The 18,698-nt window shown below is 36.8% G+C and overlaps 1 protein-coding gene across 1 annotated transcript in view; it reads left to right on the forward strand.

The window, feature by feature from the left end:
• The first annotated feature begins 269 nt into the window (after nt 1-269).
• PPM1D (protein phosphatase, Mg2+/Mn2+ dependent 1D) overlaps nt 270-18,698 on the forward strand; it is a 43,528-nt gene continuing 25,099 nt past the window's right edge. The window contains exons 1-2 of the mRNA XM_033090516.1: nt 270-967; nt 15,134-15,362. Coding sequence (XP_032946407.1) covers nt 496-967; nt 15,134-15,362 — 701 coding nt within the window. The 5' untranslated portion in view covers nt 270-495. The remainder of the gene's footprint in view (nt 968-15,133; nt 15,363-18,698) is intronic.

An 18,698-nucleotide genomic window follows, 5' to 3' on the forward strand; every position in this document is an offset into this window, starting at 1 on the left:
GACCAAGTTGCCCGATAAGTGCTCAGTACCCGCCGATAACCCGGAGGGCGGAAACACCCACCGCAAAAGGGAAGCGACCCGCGGAGTGCGCGCGCCGGGTGCCCGCGCTGGGCCGAGGGAACACTGGCAGTTGCTGGGAGGAGCGAGGGCTGGGGGCGGAGGGCGGGTTCTCCCCAACTCGACTCCAGATTGGCCAGGCCCAGAGAACAGAGTGACGACAGCTGGGGAGAACGTCTGATTTGTGTGATGGGCGCGGGCAGGCGGGGGAAGAGCATTGCGCAGGCGCATCTGCTCGGCTTCTCTTGCCCTAGCGCTCTGGCCCAGCTCTCGCGGACAAGTCCCGACAACGCGCGCACGCCAACCTCCGGGACCGCCCCCTCCCCCTTCTCGGCGTCGTCGAAGATAAACAATAGTTGGCCAGCGAGGGTCGGGTGTCTCTCCCGCCGCTGGATTCGGCGGGCTGCGTGGGACCGGCGGGATCCCGGCCAGCCGGCTATGGCGGGGCTGTACTCGCTGGGAGTGAGCGTCTTCTCCGACCAGGGCGGGAGGAAGTACATGGAGGACGTTACTCAAATCGTGGTGGAACCGGAGCCGACGGCTGAAGAAAAGCCCTCGCCGCGGCGGTCTCTCTCTCAGCGGTCGCCTCTGCAGCGGTCACCGCCGGCTCTTCCTGCTTGCGAAGTCTCGGGGAAAGGCCCAGCGGTGGCAGCCCGAGAAGCTCGCGACCCTCCCGCGGACGCCGGGGCCTCGCCGGCTCCCGGCTGCTGCTGCCGCCGCCGTTCCTCTGTGGCATTTTTCGCTGTGTGCGATGGGCACGGCGGGCGGGAGGCGGCACAGTTTGCCCGGGAGCACTTGTGGGGTTTCATCAAGAAGCAGAAGGGATTCACCTCATCCGAGCCGGCGAAGGTTTGCGCTGCCATTCGCAAGGGCTTCCTCGCCTGTCACCTCGCCATGTGGAAGAAACTGGGTAAGTTCCCTGGCTTGGTTGGCTCCCGCGTCTTTTTCAGGCAGTTGAGGGCTTTTATAGTACCAGCACCGCGTGGGCCGCGGCACCGAGAAGCTCTATCAAAGTGGACGTTGATAGAAATGAAGACTCCTCTCGGTCTAATAGCACTTTCCAGGGTGGAGGTCCGGGCAAAGAAAGTGGTCTTGGGAAAGGTAGGATTGCTGTCTCTCTACAACCCATCCTTGCTTTATTTCCACCCTTCAAGGATCAATGGGAAGCCGTCCTCTCCGCTGTTTCAGTTTGGTGGCAGTTGGGGGAAAAAATGTTTGAAACCTGGCGCCAGATTTTGGCCAAAGGTGAATTGAAAACACGTTGCTACCAGGGCCACGCGAAGGAAGCGAGAGATGGCAAATATTAGAGTGTTCCCTTAGAATCTGTCATAATTTTGCTCTTGAAAGACTTGTCCCTGTCGGTTGCCTCCTACCAGTGGTGTCAGTTCTCCAAATTGATCCCAGATGGCTGGTAGTTGGAGTAAACTGTAGGCTAATTTAGGAAGGCTAAAATGTAATCATCAGCGACTTAAAAAGCCTTGGAAGGAATTCGGTTGTGGTGATCATAAAATGTTTTTAGGGTCTTTATGTTTGTGCTGATTATGAAAAAAAGCGCGGAATGCGTTACTTCTTAAACTGGCCCCACGTTAGGACTGTGTGTTACATTCTGCCAGGGCTTTTTAAAAGTACAGTACACGTTTTTGGAGGTAGTTGGCTTTAGTTATTTGCTGTCAGATAGTTCTCAACAGTTCCTAGTTAAAAGTACCTGTAAGTTGTAACTCCCTGTCAAAGTAGCCAGAGGTAAGGGGGAGTTACTGACATGCTAAAAGGAAATAGAGAGCTTAATGTCTAAAAATTCGGTGTCGTTGTAGTTTCACCTAAACTTTAAATGTTTTCTAAAGCAATGTTTCTGTACCCAACACATGTTACCATACAGAGTTATAGTTGCTTATCCATTGCTGTGAATGAATGGCATAAATCTTTTTTAGAGAAAAGATTAAATTCTGTCATTAAAGAAATCTTGTTTACGATAGCATAATGTTGCTTTATTTTCAGCAGAAGGACAGAGACATAGAGAAGAGTGTAAATATTGGTCAAATACAGAACATTTTTTAAAAGGTATTGTCATAGAATTGTAGACTAGCTTCTTTCAAAGTCTGTTTTCTATTTGCCTGGCTTTCTGCCAAGAATTACTTGATTGACTCATAGAGTAACCAGTACGCCTTTTGGAGGCGTATTCCATCCAATCCCAGAGGCCCCTATTATGGATTTGTTTTGTTTTTGTGTAGGCAGAGCAGAGCTGAAAGCACTGCAGTATATTCCAGAAATATGTCATTTCATTGCCTGCAGTGCAACTAGGAATGGACAGCAAGACAAGATAGAGGAAGATTAGACACAAAGAACTCTTTAGTCCCATTTATTTTGCAGTGCACTTGGAGCAACATGACTCTGCCATATGTTTGAAAAAGAACAAAGTCTGAGCCCTGTTTCTTGAGCATTTTTTCGTAAAGCAGGGACCATACTGTTAAATGTGAATGTGTATATTTTTTGATGTACACATACTTTTTCAATCAAGTTTTCACTCCTGTGAGGTATGGTTTAGAGCCTTATATACCAGACAAATATTAAAGTTTGCTGTGTTCCGCAGCTAAACCTTGTATCCCATCCTCAAAACTTGAATTAAAAAAGAGTATGCTGAGTGTATGGAAGTCTGGACACAGGAGATGCAAGTTTTTAAAAAAATTGTACTTCAGTTCTAAATTTATGGATGGTTCCTCATTTTCTGTAGAATAAACTATAGTTTATAATCTAGAGGCCAGTCCCTTCCCAGTCCACCTTCTGACTCCCTGTTCAATTTTGTTATCCACATTTCAGTCACATTAATTTACTCATCTTTTTCCTAGGGCACATTGAAATAGTCCATATTCTTAAATTCCCTCCCCCACACACAAAAAAACAAAACTGAAAAATATACTCCTCAGTCTCTAAGTCTATGTTTTCTTCTGTGAAGAGTTCTTTCTTTTGGAATTAAACATCCTTTGTTTCTACTTTTGAAGTACTCATTGGGTTACAGCAGTAGTTCTCAAAGTTTTTGTTCACTGAACCCTTTGTACTCTTAAATGATTGAGGACTCCAAAGAGCTTTTATGTGGGCTACATCTATCACATTTACTACTAATATATGAGAAATTAAAACAAATTAAAAAATATTTATTAATCTATCAAAAATAAACATGTTAACATTTTTAAATGTAAAACCACTTTTTCCCCAAAATAAATATTGAAATAAGTATTCTTATATCTGCTTCTGCATTGAGTCTGTTGAGCTGTCTTGTCTTGAAGTATATGAAGCAAAGGAGGCCTCACACACGTATGCAGTCGGAAAAGGAGGAATAGTTTGTCTTTTCAGATAATGGTGAATATTCTATACCAAAGTGGTGGTTTCTTAAGGTTAGTCAAAATGGAATCTGAAACCTTATGAATGAACTTTTTGTCATTTTACACTAAAATCCATTGGTCTCTCTTGCACTTTGAATGAATCTTTTACTCCTGTGATTTTGTGACATGATGCATTAGTCATTTGGAAAATAATGGTTCACTGAGTTATGCAGATCTTCTAATTATACAATAGCAAAATGACACATTCGTTAATATCACTGATCTCATCAGGAAAGTCTTAAAATTAAGCTATCAAGTTCACTGTAGTGGATACACACTGTGTTTCCCCGAAAATAAGACCTAGCCGGACAATCAGCTCTGATGCATCTTTTGGAGTAAAAATTAATATAAGACCTGCACTTATTTTACTACATTAATTTTTGCTCCAAAAGACGCATTAGAGCTGATTGTCCGGCTAGGTCTTATTTTCGGGGAAACACGGCATTTCCCAAAATGTAAGTTTTTACGCAGCAATTAGAAATTTATCACTGGCAACAGATACTGTCAGTTATTTTTCTTGAAGTGAAAAGCTCACTTTGTTGATTTTGAAGAAAATGTATGCCAAATGCCCAAGTCTTATTAACACAGCTTATTAATCTTTCAGGTAAAAATGATGGTGTGTGAAAAATGTGGCTAGTTCATTTCATATCTTACACAATCATAAGTACTTTAGGCAGCCATCATATGCAACAGAAGCCTGTTGTGCATACTTCCCATTTTGTCATACAGAATATTAAAAAGTGTATTCATGGGTGGAGGTTTAATAAAATTAATTTTTATTGCATCATCAAGGACATTCTTAAGTGAAACTAGTATGCTTTAAAATATATATATACTTTAAATATATATTTAAATATATATGCTAGTATGCTTTAATATATATATATATATATATATATATATATATATATATATATATATATATATATATATATTTGGTATTTGGGTGGCTATGGCGAATACAGTGACCACTACTACTAGTTCTGTTTGGTGCCAGTGCCTTTCTTCTGCTATGGCACCAGCAGTTTTACTAACCACTCCTTTGAACCGTCACTGCAACTGTCAACACGGTGAAAAGGACAAATAAACTCTTAGAATTATTATGAAAATAGTTTTGGCCTTGTGAAATCTCTGTAAAGATCACACAGACCATTCTGAGATACCCTGTGTGTTTTATCTGCCATTGAGCTAAATCTGGAGGTCTTTGGGGGCAAAGATTGCTGTACTACACATCTTATTGTTAATCTTCTAGGACTGACCAGGCAATTTCAAAGCAGCTGCTAGTTTAGTTCAATTTCTATGGGTGTAATGATTAAATTAGCTTTCTTAAATGTTTTTAAAATAAAAAAATGTTCCCCTTTTAAAAATTGTAAAATACATGTAAGATTTAGCATTTTAGCCAATTTTAGATTTACAATTCACTGGTGTTAAGTATGTTCACAATATTGTGCAGCCATCACCACTGTCTGTTTTCAGAACTTGTTCATCATCCCAGATGGAAACTCTACCCATTAAGCAATAATTTCCTGTTACCCTCTTCCCCAGCTCTTGGTAACCTCTATCTTAATTTCTGTTGCTATGAATTGCCTATTCTAGGTACCTTGTATAAATGGAATCATACAATATTTGTCCTTTTGTGTCTTATTTCTCTTAGCATAATGTCATTAAGGTTCGACCAAATTGTATCACGTATCAGGATTTTCTTCCTTTTTAAGGCTAATAATATTCCATCGTGTGTGTGTGTGTGTTTGTATACATATATATGTACACATACACATGCAACACACCATTTTTTGTTTATCCATTCATCTCTTTATGGACATTTGGTTTGTTTTCACCTTTTGTGAACAAGTATTTGTTTGAGTCTGTTTTTAGTTCTTTTGGGTATAAAACCTAGAAATGGAATTGCTGGATCATATAGTAATTCTGTTTAACTTTTTGAGGAATCACCAAACTTTTCACAGCAGCTGCATCATTTTACATTACTACTAGCAATGCCACAAGTGTTCAATTTCTCCACATCCTTGCCACTGCTTGTTATTTTCCTTTTTAAAAAAATACTAGCCATATTAATGGGTGTGAAGGCCTTTCTTATATTTTTAAAGAACATCTCTTCTGTCTTGTTAAGCCCATCTTGATTTATTTAATTAATATTAAACTTGAATTCTCTAGCATCTTGTGAACCCTTCCCAAATTTACAAAGGAAAAATTATCTAAAAAGTTTTAAATCATTTATATTTTTGTCTTGAGGATTTGATAAATACAGCATGGAATGAGAGAGTGTATGAATATATCCTTTTTTAAAAAGTCATTTTTTATATTTAAATTTTTTTCAGTACTTCTTGATCTTAAGTTACTGTACATGCCTAATTTATGTATATTCAAATGTATGGATTTACTGTTCTTGTGGTATGCTTGCTTTCTAAGAAATAATGTCGTAACGTTTGTATGTGCTTTTTTAGGTTTATTCATTTGAAATTATGTTCTTATTACCCTTTTCTCTTGATAGTTCAAATAAGATAGTGTACAAAGTCCAGTTTTTAATCTGTGTGTATCATAGTTTATTGACTTATGTTATCAAGAGAGCCAATAGAAAGATAAACCAAACTACTGAAAGAAATGAAATGTGATCTCTGATGTAAGGAAAATTTATCACAGTATTTATAAAGGAAGACAAAATGTGAAGTTCGTTTGGTAACTTAGTTTGACTGAAAATCAGAGCATTTACTTTAAAGAATATGACCACAGGAATTATGAAGAAACGGGTCTTAACCTAAATTGTTGGTTCTAGGTTTGACATAGTTTTCATTACCTTAAATTTAAAGACAAAGACAGATGCATAAAAGAGGGTGGGAGAGGTGGAGGGAAAGTGAGATAGAACTAAATTTGAAGAAAACTCTTAAATCATGAAATTTAAACCTGTTTATTTAGTTTGGTATATCTCAGTTTTTATTGTCGAGGACCTTCACCCTCTTACATATTACATGATCGGAAAGAGTTTGCCATATTTATCAAGTACTGTTTTTTTCGTGTTTGTTAATCATTCATTAGTTTTGATCAGTATTAGATAATTTCTGCTACCGCGTTGTTGCATATGTCAATAGTTCGTTCCTTTTTATTACCAGGTAATATTCCATTGTATAGATATACCACAGTTTGTTTACCTATTGATGGACATTTGGGTTGTCTGAAGTTTTTGGCTATTAATAAAGCTGATGTAAAAGTTTTATTTACAGTAAAAGTCCACTAATAAATGTAGAAGGAATTATAGAATTAGAAAATCATATTTGTTAACCATCATAGTAATTGACTCAGGCAAGAAACTAGTTATCATAAATGATAAAACTAATGGGTGAATATTTGAGGAACAGAATTACATTAGTTTCCTAGAGGTACTGTAACAAATTAGCACAGATTGGGTGGCTTAAAACAGAAATTTATTCTCATGGTTCTGGGGGTTAGAAGTCTGAAATCCAGGTTGTCGGCAAGGTTGGTTTCTTTTTGGAGGTTTTGAGAGAGAATCTGTTCCATGTTCTCTCTTAGCTTCTGATGGTTGCCAGCCATCCTTGGCATTTCTTGGCTTGTAAATGCATAACACAGTCTCCACTGTCTTTATATGGTATCACCTCTTTTGTGTCTTCTCCCCTTCTATTCTCTTTTAGATACTTACTTGTCTTTGCATTTAGGTCCCACTCTAATCCAGGATGATCTCTTCTTAATATTTTTAACCTGATTATATCTACAAAAACCCTTTTCCCAAATAAGGTCACATTCACAGGTTCCAGATGGGCATATATTTGGGGGAGGGGGACACCATTCAACCCACTACACGGATATTTTCATTGTCTCAGATTATCTTCCTATGAAATACTTATTAAGTAAGGAAAAAGATTATAGTGGAGAAACCTGGTAGATATACTACTTTAATCAAGAGATCAAAGGTAGCAGAATTTTTAATGGGACAAATTGAATGTGTGTACTGTTTGCACTGAGATCAGATTTAAATCTTCTGTGATATTCCTGCCAAAAATGCATAATCTGAATACAAAAATGAGAAAACATGAAACAAACCCAAATTGAGAGACATTCTTGAAATGATTGGCTTAGTATTCCTAAAAATTATCAAGGATACTTTGAGGAATAATTCCAGATTGAAAGAGACTAAAGAGACATAAGTAATTATAACAAAGGATCCTGAATTTTATCCTTTTATTATAAAGCATATTATTACGATAATAGATGAAATTTGAATGAGATGTATGGATTAGATGGTAGTGGTATCACTGTTGATTTCATGATTTTGATGGTTGATTTTGGTTATGTAGGAGAATACCTTTGTAGCCATTAGATACTATGATATTTGGGAGTGATGGGATGTCTTGATGGCAGTGTACTCTCTTTGGTTCAAGAAAAAGAAATTCTTCAGTTATACATACAAAAAAGAAAAAGGAAACCTGAAGAGCAAGTCTCAGAAAGATCAGAAACCTGGATACTTCCAGGAACTTAGGTAGCAGTTTCATCAGGGCCCCTGCTGCTGGATGCATACCAGACAGCCAAGGCTATATTTATTTCTTTCAGTAAAGAGAATAAATCAGAAATAGCAGCTGCATTTGGAATCACTGTTTGATTATAAGCCACTGTCATTTTCCACGACTTTTGCAATGGTCAAACTATAGAATGGAATGTATAGGATAGATACCACCCTGCTTTTATGTTTAAATGGTGACATCAATCTTTGTGACTCTTTGAGAGATGTGATAATGTGTTTAATTTACTATTTCATAGGAGAGTGTCTTTGGTGCGGTGATCCAAAGTCTTGCACTTGGCCTTTTCTGCCATAAGAGTCTTCCTGACCTGTCAACCAAGAGCTGTGAGGAGAAGCTATTAGTTGCTGAGGTTATTTGGGGACTAAACTAGCTGTGGGATAGGTTTGGGATTTCATTGGGTTTGAGATGTGCTGGATTCAAAGTCCTATTTAGTAGTTGACTTCTTAGCTCTTGACCAGTGAACTGTGGTTGTGTTCTGTAGCCCCAGAATTATTATCTTTGAGTCATTCATTCAGTAGTTACTTAATATGGGTATTTCTCATTCATTGGTGCACAGCTACATGTGAAAATGGCCACACATCAGTTAGAAGGTAAACAGTTGTCCTTTACTAAACTTGTAAGATTTTTCTTTTGTCTTACGTTTTCTTTGTTACTTGTTTTATTTTTGGTTCTTTAAATCAAATAAGGCCTTGTGAGTGACCGACCATTCTGGAGATCCAATTTTTCTTCTGCCCTGTTGTCAATTAGGTAACCCTGCCAACTTTGCTTTGGGTAGTTAACTCCTGTCTGATATCTGTTACCTCAGGGTTCTCCCATCCCCACAGAGATCAGGGAACCCATTTTAGTTGCAGCCTCTTTTATTAATATTCCTTACCTGGAGGGAAGAGGCAATAAAATGTGTTTAAAAGATTTTGATGTTTACCTAATTTCTTCCTTAAGCATTAAAGTTGAAGAGAGAGTCGTCTGAACCTTTCTTGGGTTGGATAAGTGGGATGCATATACGTATAATAGATTTAATCTAAGAGCCTTATCTCCCCAGCTCTTTGAATTGTTTTCTTTATATTATTTTGTTAGTTTTCTAGAGCTGCTAGAAAACTAACAGCTCTAGAAAGTACCAACCTAAGCTAACATTAACAAAGTACCAAAAATTAGTTGGCTTAAAACAACAGAAATTTATTGTTTCACAGTTCTAGAAGGTCAGGAGTCCAAAATCAAGGTGGTAGCAGGGCCATTCTCTATACTCTAAAAGCTCTAAGGAGAATCTTTCCTCCCTTTTCTCTTCTGGTGTTTACCAGCAATTCCTGTCATTCCCTGGCTTGTAGATGTATCACTTCAGTCACATGGCCATTTTCTCTCTGTGTCTCACAACATCTTCCCCTTGTGTGTTTGTTCCTGTGTCCAAATTTCCTCTTTTTATAATACTAGTCCTACTGGATTAGGGCCCACCCTAATGGCCTTATTTTAACTTGATTACCTCTGTAAAGACCCTATTTCCAAATAAGGTCACATTCTGAGTGTGTAAGGTCACAAACTGGGTGTTAGAATTTCAACATACATATTTTGGAGGGACACAGTTCAACCCATAACAGTCATATCAAATTATTTGTTGTTTCTCAGAGTCATATGGCATCTTAGGCCAGTGTTGGGCCTGTGTTTGTGTTAGCTGACCCAGAAAAGTTTTAACTACAGTTCTAAGCCAGTATGCTGACTGCAGACTATCTGCTCACTGTTTTTTAATTTTTTTCCCCTGCTTCTGCCTCCCCCGCAACTCTGGTTCAAGGTGTTGTTTCTAAGTCTGGTTGTGTAGGACACAGCTCCCTGGCCCATGCTGATGTTATGAGCCTTGGGGCAGAGGAGGTACGACGACGACGACGACCCCTCCCCCCCCAGTCTGTTGCGGGTCAGTCGGCTGCTCACAAAAGCTCACGGCAGCTCTCGCTGGCTGCGGGCCACTCACGCTGGCCACTGGCCGCTCGTGGCAGCACACAGTAGCCCGAGGCAGCTCACGCCGACCTCGGCTGCTCACGGCACCCCAGCTCCAGGGAGAGCTGTCGTTCACAATCTTAGCTGTAGAGGGTGCAGCTCACTGGCCCATGTGGGAATCGAACTGGCGATGTAGGCATTAGGAGCACGGCCTTCCAACCACCTGAGCCACCGGGCCGGCCCGTGCTTACTGTTTTCTTTATTGATAAATTTAGCCATGGGCTGTTTAGTTGCCATCTGGAATATGAACGAGAATCCTGATGTCTTGTACCCCTTATGGATTCCATAACTAATTGACATTTTTCTGAGGATCAGTTGCCTGCAAGCTACCCTGTGGTACTAGTTTTTTATTACAGTTCTTTGAAAATAATACAAACAGACTCATTCTACATTAAGGAGGCAAAAGAACTCGGGAACTTATTGGAAGGACATTAGATGGCTCACAGGTCTCAAAATGGACAGAACCAGGGTACTTCTGGGGCTTTAGGAACTAGTGGACACTCATTTAAAAATTTTAGCCTCTGGGATGAATCGTCTGCAATAGTTTTCTGGCTTTATGCCTTCCCATCTAAGACACAAATATCTGAGTCTGGTTTAGTTTAGGTCGTTTTCCTATCCCCAGGCCAGGAGATAGCAAGTTTTTCAGTTCCACTAAGGACCGTAGGCATTAGAGGCTGTGTTAATCCAGAACAGAATCAGGATGCTAGTACTAGGAGGGGGAAATATGCGGGACAAGTGTGCACTATACTTAATACTATAAATAAGGACTAAATGAAAGCAACATAGCTTTTTCCTTCATTTGTATTATTTCCTAAGGGGGAAAAATTCTCAAAACTGAACTATTTAGTTCAAGGATGTATATCTTTTGATGGTTGTTGACACGTATTTTCAGATTGCTTTTCTGAAGGTTTTTACCTGTCTGTACTACTTTGGCATTAGAATTCTGTAAGAATTCTTAGCATAGTGTTTAGTAGGAGTATGTTGCGTTACCTGGGTTTGAATCCCAGCTTTTCCACTTACTACCTGTGTGACCTTGGGTAAAACCTCTTTGTGCCAGAGTATTCTCAACTCTGAAATAGAGAAAATGCTAGTAGTACCTACCTTCTGAGACGTAGATGACTCAGTATATATTAATATTAACTGGTACATGGTAAGTACATCAGTACCCCACGTTTTAAATTTATCCCAGAGAACGTATATATTCTATTGTTATTTATAATAGCTTTACTTGATACAGAAATTTTATATTTTTGTTATAAAATGTGTTAGTGTTTTTTAATGACTCATGCATATTTTCTTGCTTAGAATACTTAAGTCAGAGTTTATATACTGTCTGATACTGTCTTTTTGATATGCTCCTAGTTTTAAGTCAGTTTTTTAAAATTAAAAGATTGAGGTGTAAAGTAGAAAACAAGGAAGAGTAATCAAGGAAGACAATTCTGTAATATATCAATTGACTGAAGTTTCAATCAGAACCTCAGCAGGGTTTGTTTTTTTAATTTTGCAAGTTGCTTCTAAATTTCATCTGGAAAAATACTTAAGAGAATATTGAAAAAGAAGAATAATTGGGGATACTTAAACTCCCAATTATTAAAAAGTACCATAAATAGATTAGTAGCATGAGTCCAGAAATAGATCTGAGGCAAAATGTAGCATATGATAAAAGGTGACATTTCACATGAATAGAGAAAGCATTCAGTATTTTTAGATCATTGCAGAATCTCTGTTACATATTAGTGCTTTTGACCCAAAATGTGATTTAAATAATGTTAATATTGTATCTTTGAATATCCTTTTATTTTTAGCTCTTTTTCTTCCTTTCCATTTTGTTTTAGGTGCTTTTTGCAAACAGCTGTAATTACTTGCATAGTTGTAGGTAAATTTTATTTTCTAAATGTGCTCCCTTCTTTCTGGAAGTTCACCTCATTAACCTTGATTGTGATAATAGATTTTGTTGTTTAGATTTTTAGCTGCAGAAAATAGAATCTATTTTTACTTGTTTAAAAAGAAAAGGTTTTAGCAAAAGCTTTAGTTAACCCACAAAATAATGGAAAGGGCTAAAGAAACATACAATATACTTTAGGCTAAGCTTCTGGGAAATGATGTCTATAACCAAACTGCAAAATCGGATGGGCTAAGGAGCTGCCTGCTGTATTCCATGCCTGCAAATTGGATGCCTTCTTCCTCTTCTTTTTTTCTTTCTTTTAACTTTAAAAAATTGTGAAATATAACACACTGAAAAGGCCATAAAGCATAAATGTGCAATTTAATGAATAATTATAAAATGAACACTATCTGGGTAAGAGAGAACATCGCCTGCACTCCGCAAGTCCCTGTATGTCCTTCCTGACCTAACGTTTCTATCTTCGCCTAAGTGGTAACCACCATCCTGACTGTTGTGATGATAGTTCTGTAGTGCTTTATTTATTTTTCTTAATAGTTTTACCACTGTCTATAAACACGATAGTTTGTGTTTTGAAGAAAATCATGCTGTATGTAGTCTTTTATCTCATGCTTCTAGTGAGAGTGTGTTACATGTAGTGTAGTCTATTGTCATGTTGAAGGGCATTTGGGTTGTAGCTCATTTTTAGCCCACGTGAACAGTGCTGCTATGAACATTCATATATATTGTATATACATGTACATTACTTTATGGTATATGTCTAGAGGTAGTCAAAGAGCATACAATCTTTACCTTTAATAGATAATACCTAGATGTTTTCTAAAGTTGTTGTACCAGTTTATACTCCCACCAGTGGTTGATGATAGAACATGTTGCTCCACATTCTTAACCACACATACTATTGTCAGACTTTAATTTATGCAATCTGATGATTATGCAGTGATATCTCATTGTGGTTTGTAATTTGTGTTTTCCTGTTAATAGAAGAAGCTGGCACCTTTGCATATTTTTTGGCTGTTTGGGTTTTCTCTTTTTCTGAAAGACCTGTTCAATGTTCAAGCTTTTTATCCATTTTTCTATTGGGTACTTTGATTGATTTTATTTGTAGGAGTATTTTATGTATTCTGGATACCATTCCTTTGGCTGTATATATATTACAAATATATCCTCTCCTATCCTGTGCCTTATCTTTTCACTCTAGTGATGCTGTCTTCTGATGAACAGGAACTCTTCATTTTGATGGCAGTCCAACTCCGCAATTACTTTCTTTGTATGGCTAGCCCATTTTTTGTCTTTAGGGAGTTCTTCCCTACCCTGAAGATCATGAATGTACCTTCCTATATATCGTCACGTATTTTAGCTTTGTTTTTCATGTTAGGTTTTTAATGTACCTGGACTTGATTTTTTAAAAGTTACATTTTGTAATTTTTAGTTGCTGATTTACAGAAATAGAATCGATGTTTTATATAACAATATTTATATCCAGTAACTTACTGAATTTTATCAATGCCAATAATCTTCCTATAGATTCTTTTGATTTTTCCACAAATGTTTTTTTTTTTCGGGGGGGGGGTATTTTCTTTCCACATACTCCTCTTGGTGCCTCTCAAGCTATTTGCTTTTCTTAAAAACCGGTTATACCAACAAAAAGTAACATTTATTGAGCACTTACTATATGTCATGTTTATTTCAGGTGGTTTTACATATGTACATATGTGTGTGTGTATACATTTCTACTTTCATCAATATCGGTAGCTGTTCTGGGTTCCCTCAGCAATTGTGAAGGCCATTATTTCATATGCTGCGAGCAACCCTCTGCTATGAGTAACAGGGCCCTCTGTTGGGTGGATTCCATCTGTAGCATGGGATGGAGAGATGGCACTGTAGGGTTCAAGAGATGTCTTTTCATCATATATAATATTGAAAAAGAAAGGAACTAGTTAGTCTGAATATATTAGTGAAGTCTTGTGGCTATGAAAGTTGTATGGCATGTCCAGCTTTTTGGCCACATTTCTTCTCGTTCCCTCATTCCCTTTGAGACCCTGATGACCCTAGCAACAGATACATTACTTTCCTTCAAAATGAGGTATTATAGTTACTGGCAGCTTAGGAACTAAAATGTCTCACCTTTACATGCAGAGAATGTAGGCCCTTGACCTAGTTCCTGCAGTTTTAAATGAATCTGCCAAGCTTCTACCATCCATTCCTGTCTTCAGCCTTTGCCACTGCCTCTGAGTTTGAGCTTTTCTGGGGCTCTGTTAACAGGGAAAACTGATATACTGCCTTCTTTATTGACTGTGCTTTTAACTTATGTTAGATTACAAGTTTTGCGTTCTGATTTCCCCCTCAATATAATTCCATTTGTTTAAAATCCAGGAATTTTTCAGGTTTGCTTATGACCCTTCTGTGTGTTTCGTGATTGCTACGGACCTTTTCTAATATTTGTATTTTGCCCTTTCAGTGGGATTTGGAGGGGAGAATGTTAGTGTTTGGATGCAGTCTGCTATCTTGAGCTATAAGTTACAGTTTAGTATTATAGAGTATTTCAGAATTTTTAAATGACAGAATTTAATTACTGCATGTTTTAGAATTAAATATGGGGGTCTTTGCCACTTAATATTTGAATTATCTTGAACAAGTTCCTTAACGATTCAAAGTATTGATTTCCTCATGAAAATGAAGAAAGTAAAATGAAAATAATGGGAATAATCTTATCTATCTCATAGGTTTGTTCCAAGTATTATTTTAGATAATACATGTAAAGCTCTTAGCACAAAACTTGGTACACAGTAAGTACTCAATAAATGCTGTTTATTAGGTTGAGTATTCAAAATAGTTTATTCAAAAACAAATCACGTAGCTTTTCCTGAAAATCTTTTCAAAGAGAGATTAATAAACAGGTGCTAAGCTACTGGCTGTACCTCGTATACTAAATAAAAGTATCAAAACTCTAAACATTCTTGCCACTAAATGTAGTTAGGACTAAGACTCAGGTTGAACTAGTAAATCTATCCTGTAATATTTTTCTCCTAGGATTAGTGTGATGGTTGTAATGTTATTACATTATTTATAAAATTAATTTATTAGTGAATTGATGAAGGGACTAACACAAGTCCTTAAAAGCTTTCAAAATATTTTCTGAAATTTTTTCCAATGTTAATTCAAATTTTAACATGCTAATTCAGCATATGTTGTTGCCTTTTATATTCTGATACGGTGTTGATGTTTATACCTGGAAAAGTAAAATATTTTATTTCTTATTACAGCAGAATGGCCAAAGACTATGACAGGTCTTCCCAGCACCTCAGGGACAACTGCCAGTGTGGTCATCATACGGGGCATGAAGATGTATGTAGCTCATGTGGGTGACTCAGGGGTAGTTCTTGGAATTCAGGATGATCCGAAGGATGATTTCATTAGAGCTGTGGAAGTAACACAAGATCATAAGCCAGAACTTCCCAAGGAAAGAGAACGAATCGAAGGACTTGGCGGGAGGTAATCATTGTGCAGTTTTGTCTTTCCTCTCTTTTTTCTATTTAGTCCTTTTTTGCTTATTAACCAGATTGATCTACTTTTCTCTTAATGAAGAGACTTGCTTGGTATTGCAGAGTTTCAGTTTGCCTGATAAAGTACCGTGTGTATTCATATTTATCTCATTATTTTGAATTGAGTTTTGTTTCTGGTAATGACTCCAAAGGGAAATAATATTTTAGTGGGACTCAAGTAACAACACATACAGAGATTTATGAAAACCTTTTACATACCGATCAACAAGATCTTCAGAATCTGAGCAGAGCAGTCCTTCGAGTTCCAGAGTAGAATGGTGTGAATCTGGGTTTGGGAATAAATTTTGTTAGAATTAGCCTTCAGCTTTTTTTCTTTGCTTTCTAGTCATATGTGCTGCAAACCTTTCTTCTTTTCTCTGTTTCACCTTATTGTTTCAATGTATAGATAGTTTATAAACTATGAACTGAAATAGACTTCAGCATAATGTTTTTATGATACAAACTAAAATGTAAGCTTATTCCAAAAAACCAGAGAAATGAATAACATGAGAAAATTTTTACATTCTCCCAATACTAATTTATAAAAATTGAGTCTGAGGCAAGTTAAATAGAATCTACTGTTTTCTAAATAATCATTCTAACTAAAGCCTTACCATGATATTACTTGCCTCTCTTTCTTTTTTTTATTAAATCAAAATGGTCTTTTTCAGAAAAATAATATACTGGGGAAAAGAATGAATATCCTTAAACTATAAGGAATTCAAAAAATCAGTAAGTAAAACACTGTCATCCCCAGATGGATCGAGGAGAGGAAATTTGAACAACAAAAATACAGAAGAGTAATAAACACTTGAAAAAAATTTTAACCCTGAAATGAAACTCTCTTTCTATTTGATTAGCAAAGATTAAAAAAACCAAAGAGGTACTTCTTAACTATTTGTTGAAAGAGGTAGTCTATTGGTAGGATTATAAATTGGTACGACTATATGGAATATATTAATACATACCAGTAGCTTTAAATGTTATAGACTTAGTAATTTCTGGACTCTAAAGAAGAAATCTGAAATGTGGACCAAAATATCTGAACAGAGTTATAGAATGCAGCAATGTTTAATGACTATTAAAGGGTGGAAATAGCTAGAAGACCCAATAGCTGAAGAATGGTTAAGTATATTATAATACATATTCATAACATTGAATATAAAATAACCATTAAAATAATGTTTATACATAAATTTTTAAAAAATCATCGTGTTACAAAAATCTTCAGACATAAGTAAAGGTAAGTATTATAACGAACTCCCATATTATGGGAAATTTTTAATAACAGGAGAAGGCCTATTGGTCAAAGAATAAGTAGGATATAAAATTATATTTGTAGTGTAATCTCAACTATGTAGAGAAATAGGAATAGGGTATAAATACACCAAATGTTAACAATTTTCTGAGTGATTTACATATATACATATACGTGTATGTATGTGTATATATATGTGTATGTATATGCATGCATTTTTTTTAATGGTAGCATTCATTTGGCTAAAATTTAGGTAGCATAAAATAATGTGCTATCAAAGGTCTCTCAAGTACTACTGTCCCACAGGCCACCCAGTTCCTCTCAATGTACAAGAAACGAGCATTACTGTATCCTTCGATAGAGAGATTCATACACAATCAAATATGAAATTGTATCATGTATGGATATACTGTACCTTATTTAATTAGTCTCCTGTTGAAGGATAGTCTATTTTTTTTGTTGTTGTTACAAACACTATTGAAAAACAAAAAAATCTTGCACATGCATCTTTTTGTACAATGCAAGTATATTTGTACGATCATTATCTAGAAGTGGAATTTCTGGGCCAAAGAATATTGATGTTTTGAATATTGATAACTATTTGTCTCCGTGGAATTTGTACCAATTTACACTATCAGCAGTATATGTGGATGCTCTTGACAACATACTTACAGAACTTTTTTTTTTTTTAAGGAAATCTAACCTTTTTTTTTTTTAAGATTTTATTGGGGAAGGGGAACAGGGCTTTATTGGGGAACAGTGTATACTTCCAGGACTTTTTTCCAAGTCAAGTTGTTGTCCTTTCAATCTTAGTTGTGGAGGGTGCCATTCAGCTTCAAGTTGTTGTCCTTTAAGTCTTAGTTGTGGAGGGCGCAGCTCAGCTCCAGGTCCAGTTGCCGTTTCTAGTTGCAGGGGGCGCAGCCCACCATCCCTTGTGGGAGTCAAGGAATCGAACTGGCAACCTTGTGGTTGAGAGCCCACTGGCCCATGTGGGAATCGAACCGGCAGCCTTCGGAGTTAGGAGCATGGAGCTCCAACTGCCTTAGCCACCAGGCCAGCCCCTAACAGAACTTTTTTGATCATATCCAATTTTAGGTTTAAAAAAGGTATCTTAGTGATGTTTTAATTTGAATTTATCTTATGAGAACGGTTGAGTATTCTTTTATTTGTTTAAGAGCCATATTTTCTTTTTGTATTTGTTTATATTGTGTTTTCATCTTGGGGAAGGTTGTTAGCCTTTTTGAATTAATATGTAGGAGCCACTTACATATTAGAGAAATTAATGCATGTGATACAAGTTTCAGATGTTGTTTTCAGTTTGTCTTTTGATTCTATTCCTGAAATTTTTTTTCCCCTGAAATTTTGATTATGCTCCTGGAAGTTTATTTTAATGTAGTTAGATGTATCTTTTTCTTCCGTTATGATTTTTGTCTTTTGTGCCATACGTACAATTCTCCCACTGACATTATTAAAGTCTTCTATATTTTCTTCTAGTACACCAGTTATGAATATTTTTGGTCTCGTGAACCCTTTGCCTTCTGAAAAATTGAGGACCTCAAAGAGTTTTTTGTTTTTACCATAGTAATTAAAATGGAGACATTTAAAAATATTTGTTAATTAATTGAAAAATAACATTAAACTCATAATATGTTAACATAAAGGACATTTTTGATGAAAAAATGGCTATTTTCCAAAACAAACATTTAGTGAGAGGATCGGCATTGTTTTATATTTTCACAAGTCTCTATCTGTTTCTGCATTCAATTTGTCATGATACGTTATTTTGGTTGCAGTATCTGAAGTAAAATTTGGTCTTACATAGATATATAGTTGGAAACGGAAGGAGTATTTTAATAGCTTTTCAATGTATTGGAGATATTCTTCTTTGATACTATTCCAAAACTCAAGAAATGATAGTTTCTGAAAGGTTAATAATAGTGTGGTTAACTAAAATCCTACCTGTCAGTGACCTTTTCATGTTCTTACATTAAGAGCCATAGGTATATCAATTAAAAGCCATTGGTTAAA

This window comes from Rhinolophus ferrumequinum, chromosome 21 (assembly GCF_004115265.2).
Source record: "Rhinolophus ferrumequinum isolate MPI-CBG mRhiFer1 chromosome 21, mRhiFer1_v1.p, whole genome shotgun sequence".
NCBI lineage: Eukaryota > Metazoa > Chordata > Mammalia > Chiroptera > Rhinolophidae > Rhinolophus > Rhinolophus ferrumequinum.